Source organism: Manis javanica, chromosome 8 (assembly GCF_040802235.1).
Source record: "Manis javanica isolate MJ-LG chromosome 8, MJ_LKY, whole genome shotgun sequence".
Lineage (NCBI taxonomy): Eukaryota > Metazoa > Chordata > Mammalia > Pholidota > Manidae > Manis > Manis javanica.
The window spans coordinates 104833970-104849949 of record NC_133163.1 but is presented as its reverse complement, the minus strand read 5'-3'; the positions used below and the strand labels follow the sequence as shown (position 1 = coordinate 104849949).

The 15980-nt window shown below is 42.1% G+C and overlaps 3 protein-coding genes across 3 annotated transcripts in view; all 3 read left to right on the top strand.

Annotated features, from left to right (window-relative positions):
• Positions 1-4707, top strand: part of CCPG1 (cell cycle progression 1) — a 105553-nt gene extending 100846 nt beyond the window's left edge. Inside the window, exons 10-12 of the mRNA XM_037020980.2 lie at positions 2130-2189; positions 2701-3184; positions 4347-4707. Coding sequence (XP_036876875.2) covers positions 2130-2189; positions 2701-3158 — 518 coding nt within the window. The 3' untranslated portion in view covers positions 3159-3184; positions 4347-4707. The remainder of the gene's footprint in view (positions 1-2129; positions 2190-2700; positions 3185-4346) is intronic.
• PIGBOS1 (PIGB opposite strand 1) lies at positions 4422-4707 on the top strand. The gene has a single exon (XM_037020996.2). The coding sequence runs from the start codon at positions 4422-4424 to the stop codon at positions 4584-4586; it is 165 nt and encodes a 54-aa protein (XP_036876891.1). The 3' UTR covers positions 4587-4707.
• Positions 4708-10252: 5545 nt separating this feature from the next.
• RAB27A (RAB27A, member RAS oncogene family) overlaps positions 10253-15980 on the top strand; it is an 86200-nt gene continuing 80472 nt past the window's right edge. Inside the window, exon 1 of the mRNA XM_037020990.2 lies at positions 10253-10406. The gene's annotated coding sequence lies outside the window, so the exon portion shown is untranslated. The remainder of the gene's footprint in view (positions 10407-15980) is intronic.

The window sequence follows — 15980 nt, the reverse complement described above, 5'->3', positions numbered from 1 at the left end:
AGCATAAAATAATGCATGGCATGCTTTGATAAGTTAAAAATATTTAGAAAAAAATAAAGGAAAAATGTATAATCTGTAATAAAAACTGACACAATTACTAAAATGAAATTTTAGTAAAATTTAGTCTGGAAAAGAAACTCCAAAGGATATTTGAAAACCATGTGATGCGCAACTTCAAGAGACTGCCAGTATTCATCTGGAACAAAACTTGTCTGGACTAAAAAGCAGTTAGATATTCGTAATGTTATGGTAAACAACACCAGATAAATGTTTTCACCGAGAAGAGCTGAAAAACAAAACAAAATAGGTAATTGTGGCACAAAAGTCAGGCAAGTTACACGTGGAAAACTGAAATCTGCTACTCTTTTTTGCCCCTTGGTCTGCTAAGGCACAGTGGTTAACTCTGGCCTCTCCACAGTACCCTCAAAGCAGACTTAGGACGAAAGCTATATGAGGGCCAGAGTCACCTGTGGGTGATTATCACTCCTTTTATTTAAACAATGTTTCTTGCACCTTAATTATATAAAAAGAATATCAAGATAAATACTGAATAAATTATTGGGTTAACTAAGACCCTAGGCTAATTAAGTTTCCTATTATATGTGTATCTAATGAAAGAAATGAGCTTAGAAATTACTAACTCAGGAACAACTCTGTATATGTGCCAAACAGTGACATATAAAATGGTGCTTCGCACATTTTTAAATAGCCCTTATTGATGCTCACTATATGCAGAGCACTGAGATCATTCTTTCAAATGCATTATCTCATTTAATCCTCAAAACTTGCCTCCGCTAAGGGGTAAGTATTATTAGCTCCATTTTACATGTGAGGAAACAGACGTGAAGGTAAATTACCTTGGCCAAAGTCAAAAAGGGCATAAATGACTAAGCAGGATTCAAAACCAGGTCTGTCTGCTGACTCCAAAGCCCTGCTCTTAACCACAAATGGGCAGCCTGTCAGCTGAATGGAGTATTTTTTTTAAAATGTGAATTTAGTTGCCAACATTTAAAAATCAGATTTTATATTAAAATATGTATTGAAACATTTCAAAACAAAGGTCTGGCAACACAGAGATCAATCAGCAACTGGCTGGTACTGAAATATAGGCTGCTTTGGCTTTGTTTAGCCTTGCTTTTCCAGCCTCCTGAGGGTTTGAGTTTGCAGCTTGCCTCTGGTCCACTGAGCCTTTGCCATCATTCTGGGTTCTCGCCACTCTTCCTCGTTCTCCAGGATTAAATGTTCCTCAGACAACGGGTACGTTTAACACAACATATATGCTCCATTTGACTGTGTATCTTTCAGAAACATTTAAAGAAACCTCCAGAATAAACTATTTGCTGTAAGAAGCCTTGTTATCCGCCCCCACCCCCAGAAAAAGCACACACACTTTACTGTGGCAGAAGAAACATTACTCAGTTGTGAATTTAGACTGCTTATTTGGAGTTGTTCTTGTTTCTTGAGGTAGGCCTGTATTGCTGTGTACGTCCTTAGAACTGTCTTTGTGACATACCACAAATTTTTGACTGTTGAATTTTTGTTTTCATTTGTTTCCATGTATTGCTTGATTTCTGTTTTAATATGTTCATTGATGCATTGGTTATTTAGAAACATGCTATTTAGCCTCCATGTGTTTGTGGGGACTTTTGTTTCCTTCATGTGATTTATTTATGATTTCATACCATTGTGGCCTGAGAAGTTGCTTGATATAATTTCAATCTTTTTAAACTTACTGAGGCTCTTTTTGTGGCTAGTATGTGATCTATTCTGGAGAGTTCCATGTGCACTGGAGAAAAATGTGTATCCTGCTGCTTTTGGGTAGAATGTTCTGTAGAGAACTGTTAAATTCATCTTATCTAATGCACTGTTCACTGCCTCTGTTTCTTTATTTTCAAGAAGCAGTACTCAGAATGGGCCCTTGAACAACTAATCTTGAACACTTTGAAATTCAACTAAATGTGACAAGTTTGGTAATTTACCCTCCTTACTGTCCTTTGCCCAGACCAGATCCAAATTCTAACAAGCAGTGCCTTAGGGCATGGAAGCGGGAGCGCTCTCTCGCCTCTCCTTTCCCGCGTTACAATCCTCCCTCTTCATTTAGCAAAAACGATTCTCCTTCGTGTTTTCAGGTATCCAGAGGGGATCCAGGCATTCTTTCCTACCGCTTACTCTGTGTTGGCACATAAAAGGTGAGCAATATTTAATGAATGAGTGAGGAGCCCATCTTTATATTAAATACCCTCTCCAACAGATCAAAATCCCACTTGATGGAGTGCTTTTCTCCTGTCAACATCACATCAGGACCAAAGAGAAGGCAGAGCGGGCAGGGGGAAATAAGCGGGGTGGCAGTCAGACTTGGTCCCACGGCAGCCCCTCTGCAGCCAGGACGCCCTGAATAAGTCCGCGCCTGGGTGTCCCCTCTCTAAACTGGGGGTGGCCACGTCAAGCCGGTTTCACACGGCCGCGGGGAGAACGGCCTAAAATAACATGGAAAAAAGCACCCTGAGAGCCGCAAGGGTGAGAATCCCCTCTGGAGTGCAGGGCGATTTCTAGGCAGCCCGCCCAGCAGATGGAGCCCGAGCTCAGAGTCTGCGGACTGCTCCTCTCGGTTCGGCTGCGGTCCCCCCTCCCCCACTCACCACCGCGGCGCCCGGTGCTCCTCGCGGGCCTCAGGTACAAAGCCGACTTTCTCTTTCGCAGCTTCATCTTCTCGTGCGAGCGGTTCTGAAGACCGCGAAAAAAGAGTCTGCCGCCGCTTCCCTCTCGCTCCATCTGCTTTTGCTTCGAGGTCCGCTGGGGACCCCCGGCCGCCCCAGTCCGAGACCGAAAGAAGGAGGTTGAAGTCGCACACGCTGCTCTTCCGCTCACGAAGTTTGGCCGCTGCGGTCCGCCGTCGCACGCAGACGCTGAGGTGGTCGGGAAGGCGCCGCTGGCTCACGCCCGTCCCGGCGGGCCCTGCGCGGAGTGCTGTCGTCCGCTCCCGCTGCCTGGCCGCGGGCTCGCCCGCGCTTCTCTGCGGTATCTTCGCGGGGTTGCCGCCCGCCTTTGGCTTCGTGGTCTCCGCCTCCGGGACCCGGAAACTCGGCTGGAGGCGCCGGAGCTCACCTCTGCCCCGACGGGACGGAGCCGAGCGGCCGCAGGTGTCCGAGCGGCGGTGATAGTGATGACAAGTGTAATTGTAAACGTGAGTGTTTACACACGTTTCCCTTTTTGGGTGACCGCACAGTAACTGTTGAACGAGGTAGGGAGGGAGGGATGGTTTATCCTATGGTACAGATGTGGATAATTGTCTCCAAAAAGTTTAATGACTTGGTCACTGTCACTTAGTGGCAGAAGGAGAACCGTCCCATTTCCTCTTGGGTTAATTATTTTCCAAGGACTTGCAAATAGATCCTTTTTTTAAAAAAAAAACACTTAGAAGAAGTGTTTAAAAGAAGTTGAAACAACCCATGTTTAGTAAAGTTGTCAATTATCTAGTTAACCTTAGAGTTGAGGAGAAAACGGGCTTTTCTTTCCCGGATTGGTTTAGATTACATTTTAGCGATGCTAAGAACTAGTGTCTCTAGGATCAGTTCTGCCACTAATGCTGTTTGTGACCTCGGGGACTGGTATCGGAGGCGGTAAAATATTATAATAACGAAAACATGTAAATCCTTCACTCTGCTTGCTCATTCATAAACAACTGACTGCCTACTTCCTACAGAGACTAAGGTGTTGGCACGGACTGTAACTTACCGAAAAGAAGAGTTGTAACTCCTTTTCTGTTGAAAGTAAAACCAGCCAAATTTCTGTTATATTTTTGTCAAAAATGGGTGGTAGATGATATATTCGATAGCTGCTTGTACCTACCAAAGTATCAAAGGGAAATCAAAGTCATTTAGCCTGTTTAAAAAAACAATGTTTTTTTAAAAAACTGTTTTTAATCATACATATTGCTAAAAATAAAAAATAAAACCAAACATGAAATAGTCAAGAAGAGCTAATAATGAAAAGTAAATCTCTTTTGCCTACTTCCAGATCAGATTGGCAATCATGTTCAGCTTCTTGGGGAACTGTTTCTTTTAGTAGCTCTGAAGAAATGCCCCTCCCCCCCCTTACTGTTTTTTTAAATTATGCATTTAAAATCGTTGAGAACATTCTATAATAGGATTTAGCTTTGTATTACACCATCCCTTAACCCTTTTTCACCATACTCATTATATATTTGTATCTTATTTTAGTTAATAAGCGATATTTACACATTATGATAAAAAAATACCGTTCACTCAGGAACAAAGTGACATGAAATCTTTTTAAAGAATACTGCCCTAAGTTACTGCTTTGCTTCCCATTTTCTCTGTACACAGATCTGAAGAGGTTTCCCGGATGTGGAGCATAGTTTTTTCAAAACCACATTTGTACAGTGCAGCACTTGTTGAAAAATGTTTGGAAGATTGACTCTTCCGCAGCTGCTTTTTGCTAGCATTCTTGGAATTGCTGGAGGAATATACATTTATCAACCAATATTTGAACAGTTTTCCAAAGATCAGAAGGAATTAAAAGAAAAGTTGAAATTGGCACAAGAATCAGAAGAGAAGAAAAGTTAATACTATGTAGAGTTGAACTGTAATTGCTTAAAGTTCCACTGAAATTGTACACTAACTACAAATAATCTAGTAAAAACTTTTCAAATGTATTTTATATGTAAATAAATCATTTTAAAACTAGCATGTCAGTTTTATTGTTTACTGTACTTTTGCCATTTTATATCTTCACTAGGACAGATTAGTAATTTCCTTTTTTTTAGCAAAAAAAATTACAAAGATTAGTTACTTAGATTTAGATTAGTCATTTCTTAGCAAAGATGAATGTCTTAAGGAGTGTTTTGTTTCCTAGTTGCAGTTTATTTTTCTGGGACTGCAGCATATACAGTGTCATGGAATGATAGTCTAGACTGTGTTTATAAAATAGCTGGGAATGGTGTTTACACTAGTTTGCGGATGAAGTGAACCAAATTGACCACCTCAGGCAGAATGCCCCTCAAGTAACCTACAATTAGCCTAGTTTAATATATGTCACCAGCCCTCCAACCCCACCCCTTTCTCATCCCAGGCAGAATGGAGGGGAAATTGAGAATTGGGGTGGTTCAGATCAAATTGCAGTTTTAGAGAATTAGATGGTATTATTTAGAGGAGCAAACAAGACACAGATCTTTGTTTAGCCCACTAAGCAAATTTGCATTAATAATGATGGTAAGGGAAGAGTGGATTTATTATAAAGCTGTTATTCATATAGTTAAAGGGTTTTTGCAGTTGCTAGGAATTGATAATTATTTGCTACTCTAATTGTCTTAAGCTTGTATTTTCATTAACTATAACTATAATCACATACATGCAAAATGCTATATTTAAATCAAGTTATTTTTATTATTGATATATTCCTTGAAAAGTAAATTCATTATAACCTAATCTATCTATGTTGAATGGAGACCAGCATGGGTAATTTTTTTTTAATCAAAAAATTAGAGAAATAGTATATGTTCATGAACAAAGTGAAAAGTGAGAAATTATATATTGCTTTAATCATCACCTTCAACAGTTTAGTGTGAACTTTCACACTTGTTTTCTCCTATGTGCATAAATACATATATAAATAAATTTTAATTTATATACCAAGATTTACTGTGTGACAGGCTTGGCTTAGATTGGCTACAGGTAGTCTGGGGTCTATTCTGTGGTTCTTGTGGGAATCCAGACTCAAGAAGCAGGCCTATCTGGGTTATGACAGATTATATAATTGAGGGAAAAACTGAGAGGAAACATGGAATTTTAACCTTCTGTTTAATTGTGGCAAATGTCACATCTTCTCATATTCTTTTAGAGTATGTTACATTGTCAAGCCCAACATTAAGGGCAGGGACAAAGGTTTCTCCCACAGGATTCACAGTCAAGTCACATGACAATGAGCAGGACAACATTATCCTAGAAATAATAACTTTATCCAAGGAAAAATGTTATCTAACATGAAGTTAAACTAAACTGCTTTTGATCTTTGTTTTGAGAAGGATACTGGATCAATTGTAGTAGTTGCATACCAAGTGTCAAAGCATGAGTTGATTTTTTTTCCCAATAAAGATACTGCAGGCATTCAAATCAAAGCAACAAAGAGATACCACCTCACATATTGGGATGGCTACAATCAAAAGGATGGAAAATAACATGTTGGCAAGATGTAGAGAAACTGGAACGCTTGTATGCTCCTTGTAGGAATATAAAACAGTGGAGCTGCTGTGGAATAGTTTGGCAGTTCCTCAAAAAGTTAAACTGTTAACATATGACCCAGCAATTACACTTCCAGGCATATACCCCAGAAAAGTGAAAATATGTCCACAAAAAGTGGAAATAACCAAAATATCTATCAGCTGATGAGTGGCTAAATTGCAGTATAGCCACACAATGGAATATTACTCAGCCATAAGAAGGAATGAAATACTGATACATGCTAAAGCATGAATAAACTTTGAAAATATGGAAGAAGCTGAGCATTAAAGGCTACATATAAATGATTCCATTTATATGACAAATGTGTGCAGAACAGGCAAATTCATGGAGACAAAGTAGATAAAGAGCTTCCAGGGACGGGGTGAGGAGGGATGGGGAGTGACTGCAAATGGATATAGGGTCTCTTTTTAGAACTAGATAGTGGTAATCAATGACAACCTTGTGATTGTATTAATGTCAGTAAATTATACACTTTAAAACTGAACATTGTACATGAATATTTTAATAAAGCATCCAGAACAGCAGCTGTACTTCAGATAGCCCATTGTTTTCTGCCATGATTCATCTTGTGTGTGTGTAGTAAACTACACATAACATAAAATTGACTATTTTTACCATTTTTTGTGTACAATTCAGTTGTAGTAAGTACTTTCTCATTGTTGCATAACCATCATTACCATCCATCTCCAGAACTACTTCCATCTAATTTTTGTGAGACCGAGAAAGGTAAATTGAATGGGAATACAGACCACCCCCTAAGCCTGCCCCAACCCACACACTATATCCATCAAGTCTTTGAAGGTGGTATTAATATCTGCAATTCTTTGTATGACTTCCTTCTGATTTACTTTCTTAGGAAAGAAGATTCAGAGGCTTCAGTTGGTTCTTTCTACAAGGACTTGGTAAGGGTTGAATGTACTCCCTCCCCACCTTCATCCATAAATTGAAGCCTTAATCCCATGGAATGGTATTTGGCGGTGAGAGATCTTTGGGAGGTAATTAGGTCATGAGGGTGCAGCCCTCATGAGTGGGATTAGTGTCTTTATAAAGGCAAGGGATAATCTCTCTGCCTCGTGAGGATACAGCAAGAAGGTGGCTGCCTACAAGCCAGGAAAAGGGCCTATTCACCATAACAAAATCTGCCAGCACCTGAAGGACGTGACAGCTTTCAAAACTGGAAAAGGGCACTAGAAATCAAGATCTGGGTCCTAAATGTGTTGACAACTACTGCTATAATTGCTTCTAGGACCTTGTAGAAGATAGTACTGGAAAATGCATGCATATCTATATTTAATTCTATTTCTATATATTAAAACTGATACCTCCAATTTCAACTCTATTAGTAAATGTTAGACTGCATGTTTCAAGCAACAGCCTCAGGGTGGGAAGCAAGAGATATACTCCACCCAATTTCATGACTGGAGTAAGAAGGGTAGAGAGGATTTTGGATTGGTGCACAAGATGTATTCAATCTACCTAGTTCCTGTAATAATTTTTCCTCCTTGTTTACCTATCTCTCTGGGCATTATTTTCTCAGACTCCTTCAGCCCAGTGATCCTCTAGGGTCTGTACTAATAAGACCCCTCTTGCTCTCTCAGTACACTTTCTTGACTCTCGATCTTTGAATCACCTTTGGGGAATAGCTCCAGTATATGTCTTCTGTGCTTCAGATCAACCTGTTCAACTGCACACCAAACTGCTCACTTGGATGTGCTGCTGGGGCTGGTGTGTCAACGTTGACATGTCCTAAACTTGTTCATTACAGCCTATTTCATCATCCCTCCCTGTTGCAACAGGGCTTTCTTCCTTTTGCTCAGTGGTTTCATGTGGCCCAAACCAGAAACCTGGACGTCTGCGGATTCCTCCCTCTCCTTTACCACTTAAAACCAAGCTGCCGCGAGTCACTCTCCTAGATACCTCAAACCTCTCCATCTTCATCCTTATGGTCACTGCCGTAAGCCACACCACTGTTCTCTCTCACTTGGATTTCAGCATGCAAAATGTCTTCTCAAACCCAGTCTTAGCCTTATAGCCATTAAGAAAATGGGTTCTAAATTCTAATCCTGACACTTATTAGCTCCATGATCTTGGCTATGTTGCTTAATTGCTTTAAGGCTCAGTTTCCTTAGTTGTAATATGGGGACAAGAATGGTACTTATTTCATAGGGCAATTGTGAGAAGTAAATGAGGTGATATATGCAAAGTTCTTAGCATATTGGCTGATATGTAGTAAATGGTCAATAAATGTTAACATTATCATTGTAATCATTCCAGGATTCTTCATAGTCCAGCCTCTCCTATTTCTCCAGTTTCTTATCTGGTTCTTTCCTTCTCCTCAGGTTTTCATCTTTTCTGAACTTCTTTCAGTTGCTCTCGTATCTCATGCTCTCTTTTGCCTCCAGGTCTTTCTTCTGCTTTCTTCCTAGAATTCTCTTCTCCCACAACCTCCTGCTTTATTCATTCTTCTTAATTTATGCGTCATTTTCTCTGGGAAGTCTTTATTTGGAATAGAACTTGCTTATTTCTATTCCAATAACACTGTTTAGCTTCTCTTGTCAGGGATCTTATCTGTGCCCTGGAGTGAACCCTTGGTGCTTCAGGCTCTCTGAGGGCCGGGACTAACTGAAGGTGTTCACCACGGCATCTCCCTACTCACTGAATGAATGAAGTGGGTGATGAATGAAATGGCCACAGAACCGCTGTCTGCTTTCTGATTTCCTGCCTGGTAAACTGGTAAATATTTGTCTGGGTATATTAGCTTGCATGTATATTCAATATCTGCCATTTTCATATGGTGCACCCTTATATGTGACCTTGTAAATTGAACACATACCCAGGAAGCTAACTGTACCGTAATGCAAACTGTGAGTGGCTACAGGTTGGAGGGATAATGGGTTAGAGAGGTGGGTCTGGGACAGATGATATTTGTGGTGAAGCTTGACACACCCGTGAGATGGAACAGCTGGTAAGAGAAGCTGGATTATGGCTTCCAATCATTTTGCTGTGCTTATTAGTGGAATTATTTTGTTCAGAGGTGATTAGCCTGAAAGCCCACGAGGGCAAGCCCAAAGGCTGCTGTTCATACCCCAGGCCACTGGAGGAGGAATGTGGCTACCTCTGAGGGGGAACGCGGCGTCCTGAACCTGCTTCACAGCCGGTTGCCCGACGGCCCCACACGTACCCGTCAGCGCTGAGAGGAGGAAGTCGCTGGGGGGCAGCAAAGGCTCGCAGATTTTCCTTATTCTTCCACGTAGGGTATCGTTTTTCCTGTTTTGTTTTTTATTTAAAGTGAATTGCTCTAACACTGTGAAATTTAACTTAGGGTGATTTTATAATCGTAACTAGACGTACTAGCAGAGACTCCGACTGTCATTTCCCCCCAGAAATATATTTATCTTTTTTTTCCTGCAGGAATTTCACTGTCCCCACCACCCCTGTCATTTACATGAATCCCAGAGCTTTCTGTAGTCCCGGGACAGCCAGGCCCAGGCCGACCCGAGGGAGGAGCTGGCGGGGCGGGCTGGACTTTGGCAGAGCCGGACGCCAGGCTCGGATACGGCCCCCGGGGTTCGGACCTGGGGGCACCGCGAGTAGCAGCCTCCTGGCTTCAGGGACCCCGGGGGGGGGGGGGAGGGCAGACTTTGCAGCTGCTCAACACCTCTGGCTACTAGGATGCAGACACGGATCAGATGTCCTGGAAAACACTGAGCAAGTCAGCAAACCCCCTACAGCGGACCGGTCGTGGAGCAGTTGTGAATGTCAGCCGTGTCTCAAAACGAAAATAACCCCCTAAGTTTCGCACCTACCAGAAAGGGCAGTGGGGTCTGATTGGAGCCCAGTGAGACGAGAGGGGCCCTAGCGAGGCTCACAAGCGGACCCCCGGCAGGTGCGGCGGGACCGGGAGCGGCGTGCGAGGAGGCGCCGGCAAAGCGCCCTCACCCAGCGGGGCGGGGTGCTCCCGGAGGTGACAGGAGGAAGCGGGGGGGTGGAGGGTAGGGAGGAGGTCCCGCCCCCACTTCGCTCTCCTTTACGGGAAGTGATGTGGGGCCAGACGGAAAATACCCGCCAAGGACCCAGAAAGGGCTGCCAGCGGTGGACGCGGCGCGCGTGGAGACCAACAGCGCGGGGACAGCCGGGGCGCGCCAGGTGAGCGGGGTCGCGGCCGGCGGTCGGGGAGGCGCGCCGCTCAGGTTCCGCGGCATCCCCGGGGCCTGCGCAGGGCAGCTGGCGGGTGGCGGGGCTGGGGCTGGAGGCTGCGGCTCCTTCTCCCCCTGCCTCTGGGCGTCTGAGCTCGCCAGAAAAGTTTTGCGGCTCCCAGGCCCTCCGCACAGAGCCCACGAGGACAACCACCGGGGCTGGGGGTGCGCTCGGGCGAGGTGCTGATGAGGTGCAGTCCCAGCTTGGGCGGGGGTCTGCGGTCGCCTCCGGTGCCACCCCGGGGCGAGGGTCCGCATCAGAGGGGAAGGAAACGTCACTGGCAGGAGGGGAGGAAGTTCCCAGGCCTTTGGCACCGTCCCCCGTTCTCTCCTTTCTATCGTTCTTAGTTTAAGTATTTAACGTGTTTACATCCTTGCTAGTAAGGGTCTGGAAGGCAAACTGGCGAGGTGGGGGGAGGATTCTGCCTTTTCTTGTTAGTCCGACAGAAAATCCTACATGGCAGCCGGGGCCTCGGGTCTTGATTGTTGGCAGGGCTGATGTGGAGACAGGTTTCAGTCACTATTGCCAAAGCCTCCTCTCTGTCCCAGCAGGTGACCAATTAAGCAAAGTTAGGTCTGAAGTGAAGGAGACCTTGTGAGATCTTAACCTTGCCTTTCCATGGCTGCTGCTGGCCACTTGGGCCACATGGCCTCAGAATTTGCTGCGTCGGGGTCTGGTACTTACCGGTGGGCTAACAGCTGCTTTTTCCTACTAGATGGATTCTCACTTTATCGTTGGCTCATCAGTCATATGTTGGAAGAAGGGGAGTAGTGTTACAACGTATACGTTTCTGTAATTATTGCTGATTTAATTTGTTGATGCTCCACTGTCCCTGCTCCTTTCTTTTCTTTTCTTTTCTTTTTTTTAAAGCCTTCTTAAAACTTGCTTTAAGGGGAAAAACAGTCTGGAGAACGGGGTTTCTGCAGATGGTTCGAAATGAGGAAAGGTTAATAAAATGCTGAAAGATTTGAACTCAACTGAAGATTATTCTTTTCTGTATTTTATGTTGGTTTTCATTCCTATTTTCTTCCTTTCCTTCTTTCTCCCTCCTTCCCTTCCTTAATTTCCATGGCCTGCCTTGATTTTAATTTTGATGAAGTATAATTCATTTGTTTTTTTGTTGTTGTTGCTTGTGCTTTTGGTGTCAAATCTAACAAAGCATTGCAAAATCCAAAGTGACGAAGACTCATGCCTAGGTTTCCTTCTAAGAGTTTTATAGATTTAACTCTTAGATTTCAAGCCTGACTCCCAACTATAGACTCCCAATTCTACTCCACTGATCTATATGTATATCCTTATACTGTTTTATTTCAATGGCTCTGTAGTAAGTTTTGAGATTGGGCAGTGTCAGTCTTGCCACTTTGTTCCTTTTTGAGATTGTTCTGGCTATCCTAGGTCCCTTGAATTTTCATATAATGAAATTTAGGATCAGCTTCTCAATTTCTGTTGTCTTGCTTTTAGAATAGATGTAAGAGTATTGAATTGGGCAACAATCCCTAGTAACCATACTCTTGATTTCCCCCTCCCAAATCTGTTTTTCCCCAGTCTTCCTCCTCTCAGTTAATGGCAATTTCACACTTCCAGATGATCAGACCAAACACTCTGGAGCGACCCCTGATTATCTTCTTTTTCTCATTCCCACATCTACTCCTGCGGTATATCTCACTAGGTCTACTTTGAGAATATAACTAGTATAATAACTATTTTTCACCATTTCCACCAGTTCCTATCATTTTTGTCACCTGGATTATGCAAAAGGCTCTTACAGGGCCACCTTAATACCATCCTATCACTCTATAGTCTATTATCAACACAGCAGCCAGAGTCAGTTATATCACTCACTCCTCTGCTCAAAACTCTCAAGTGGCTTTTTTATCTCAGAAGAAAAACAAAGTCCTCATGGTGGCCTGCAAGCCCCTTCCTTGGTGTGTGGCTTCATCTTCTATCACTATCCCCTTTGCTTATTTCACTTTAGACATACCTCAGGGCCTTTGCACTTGCCGTTTCCTCTGCTTGGAATGCTTCCTTTAGATGCCTGCATGGCTTTCTCACTTATTTCATTCAGGTCAAAAGTCATTTCTTTAGAGAGGCCTTCTTACACCATCCCCTCTAAAATAGCATCCCTCACCCGACCCATTTTCAGCCCTCTAACTTAGGCTTATTTTTTCTTTAGAGTATCTATAGAACTAACTGTCACATTTCTCTCTCTCTCTCTCTCTCTCTCACACACACACACACACACACACGCATGCACGCACATGCACTATTTTGTCTCCCACAGGTAGAATATACTCCACAAAGGTCAGGAATTTTTCTTATTCATTACGGTGTGCCTAGAAACCGGAATGGTTTCTGGTGCATAATAATCCCTAAAATATATGTGTTGAATGAATGAAAAGGGAATGAGAGGCTGAGAAATGGTGATCATTGGGCTGCTTCTTTCTCCCTATTCATTCCCACTTTATCTAAGAGAAACAATGTCCACAGTTACACTAACATCTGTGTGTCTCCACTTCTGTCCTCCTTTTCACCCAAGATAATGGTCATAACCCTCTTTGGAAAGGGAAAGGTCAAATAAGTAGAAAGGTGAGGACTCTGAAGAGTTCTCTTCTCTGTAGCCTGGTCGCACTGCATGGGGCATTCAGCACCTGTCTCCAGTGATTTGGCCTTATGTGCTGATCTAGGGAGAGAGTGAAATTCCTCAGAACTTAAAGAAAATGGAAATTCATTTTTTGATGAATGTTTTGCACTACAGTAAATTAATCTTTCTCTGGCTTCTAACTGAAATTGCAACTCTGAGACTCATTTTGGCATTTAATTATAATTATCTTATAATAATAAAACTTCTTTAGAACATCAACTGTTGATGTGTGTGTTGTCTTACTTCCATGACTAGATTTGTAGTAACTTGAAGGCAGAGCATGACCACAACTCATTTTTGAGTCATATACTGCAGGGTATCTTAGACAACAGACATGTTCAATGAACTCTTGCCGAATATACCAGTAAGTTAATGAATAAACCTGGATTTATTTTCCTAATTGGAAAATTCTAGTCCAATTAAACTTTCTTAGACAATAGCTGCAAATATCTTATTTCAGTCCACCTCATCCCTCTGCTGCTAACAGAGCAGAATTGGCTGCTCTGCTAATTAAGCGTGGTTTTCTGTTGCCCTTTCTCAGTGAGAGTTAAATTAGTTGGCTTAGGGAGTATGGTAACTACTCTTTTATGTTATTTTAAAAATCGAATCTGCCTTCTCCTGTTATTTAAACTTATCTTGGAACGTGCCCTATATATATCTTCGCTGCAAAATATGAAAAGGATTATTTTTACATATATATAGGATTGATACATAATTTTTCCCTAATAAATTATGATAAGTCTGAAACTTCCTGAAAACCCAAACAGGACTTGCATGTGTAAGTGTGAGCCTCTCACTAACTAGGTGGGGGAATCCTTTCACAAGGATCACATGTATTTCCTTTGATCATGATTTATACTTTAAATATCTTATCAAATTTATACCTAATAAGGCTGACATAAAAAAAAGGTGTGAGTCCCTAAGAAGCAAGATTGTCTTGCCATCATTAAAACAGGGTTGCCTTCTGAAGAGAGTCAGTCTTTCATTTCAATGCCTTTGCTTTTTGTGCCTCATGTGGTATTTGCTTGAACCATATATATTCCTCTGCCCCTGGTGAGGAAGTTTTGAGTTTATGATCTGGTTTCTCTTAAGCTGATTACCTTGGAAGCAGATGTGAACACTGGGTTGGAGGAAGAGATAAAGGGTTCGTAATTAACTTTACACTCGTGGGGTGAGCCGAGTGGGACAGCGAGCATCCCATCAGCTCTGGTCTCCCGTCTGGTCATACAGCACAGAGGGCACGCCACATTCTTTCTTTTGTATGACTGAGGCTTACTGACACTCATATTTTATTTACTGTTGAATAAACTTAATGCCTGCCTTACTCCAGGGGAAAGTTGAAAGGTATTCCAGTTATACATTCCGGCTTCATTTTTGCCTCCTATGTGACTCTTGAGAAGGCTTCCCATTTAGTGCTTTGGCCACTCTCAGAATCACCCACATGTATGGAATCAGACTTTCAATTCTTCAAATTAAAACTTTTAATGTGGGCTCCAAGGTAGGGTGCCAGAATTAGCAAATACCAAAAAATGTTGCCTTTTAGATGAACAGTGAATATTATTTACTGTCAGTATGCAGTACATATACTGAAAAATGATTGTTGTTTTTATGAAATGGAAACTTAACTGGGTATCTTGTGTATAATCTGGTAACCTTAGTCTGATAAACCTGTGTTCATGCACAGGAAATGCATTGATCGTGATAAAGTCTGAAGCTTGACTGAGCTACGGCTCATTTTGGTGACTGCACATGTGTCCATATTAAGGATGGAGAAGATTTGTAAGCTCAAGGAGTAATAGAAATAGAAGGAAGTTGGAGAAAATTTGGCTTTACTCCAGTTTTTGTAGTCAGGGAAATTCACATGCTGAGACAGTTGTACGATTACACAGAGTTGGTGGCAGAACCAGAACTGGAACTCCAGGTCCAGTGGGCTGCAGGACATCTTCCCTTAAGAAAACATGTATAAGTTGCTTATGTTTTCTTGTCGACCCTAAATCCCTTCTGTTATCACCTTCCTGTGATCACTGCATTATCATGCTGTCCTCCAGTTACCAGGCCCAATGGTGGCAGGCCGAGCCATTCTCAGGAGACGTTTCTCTGACAGTCACATCCCTGTTGAAAGCCGTGTGGTTGGATTCCGGGGGATGATGCCTGAGAGCCTGTTGCTTGATGTGTTTTTATTCCTTTTGAGGTCTTGTTAATATTTTTGTCCCTTTTGAGTTTTTATTATAAGACACTTTGATTACAATGAGCTTACTGAGAGTAATTTCACAGCAACCAAGTACTGTCCTATGGAAAGCCCACTGACTTGGCATGGCCTACTCCTGTGAAGTTCCTCGTCCTTTTATGTTTTTTGTAGAATAAATGTGGAAGACACACGGTAAAGGCCAACTTGGGTAGGTAGGTATTGTGATTTTCCCTTTAGAGATGTGTTCTTATAAAATGTTATGTTATTATTTTATTATTTTAAAATCATTTGTACCTATTTTAAAAAGCAGTCTTGGAAATGAACATACTTCTTCTGACAGCCAGTTACCATATTTCAGCCACTAATCTTTTTTTCATATCTTTGTTGATTAATTCATATAAAGCCTTACCAGCTGCCAGGCCAAAGCATAATATTAAAATTGGTTGCCAAGAAACTGAAAAATCTATTTGTTCTTATTAACTGCAATTCAACTATCCTGCCCTGGTGCCCCCACATGGGCAGCTGGTCAAGTCTTACCTGGGTATGGCTGGTTACTTATCTCCTATGCATCTGAATAATTAAAAATCAAAGACAGGTTCTCCATCAGCTAACTAAACCTCATGGTAAATTATTTTTATTCTTGCTCTATAGGCTAATATAATATAGGAGGAATGAGACACATAGAAATAGGTCA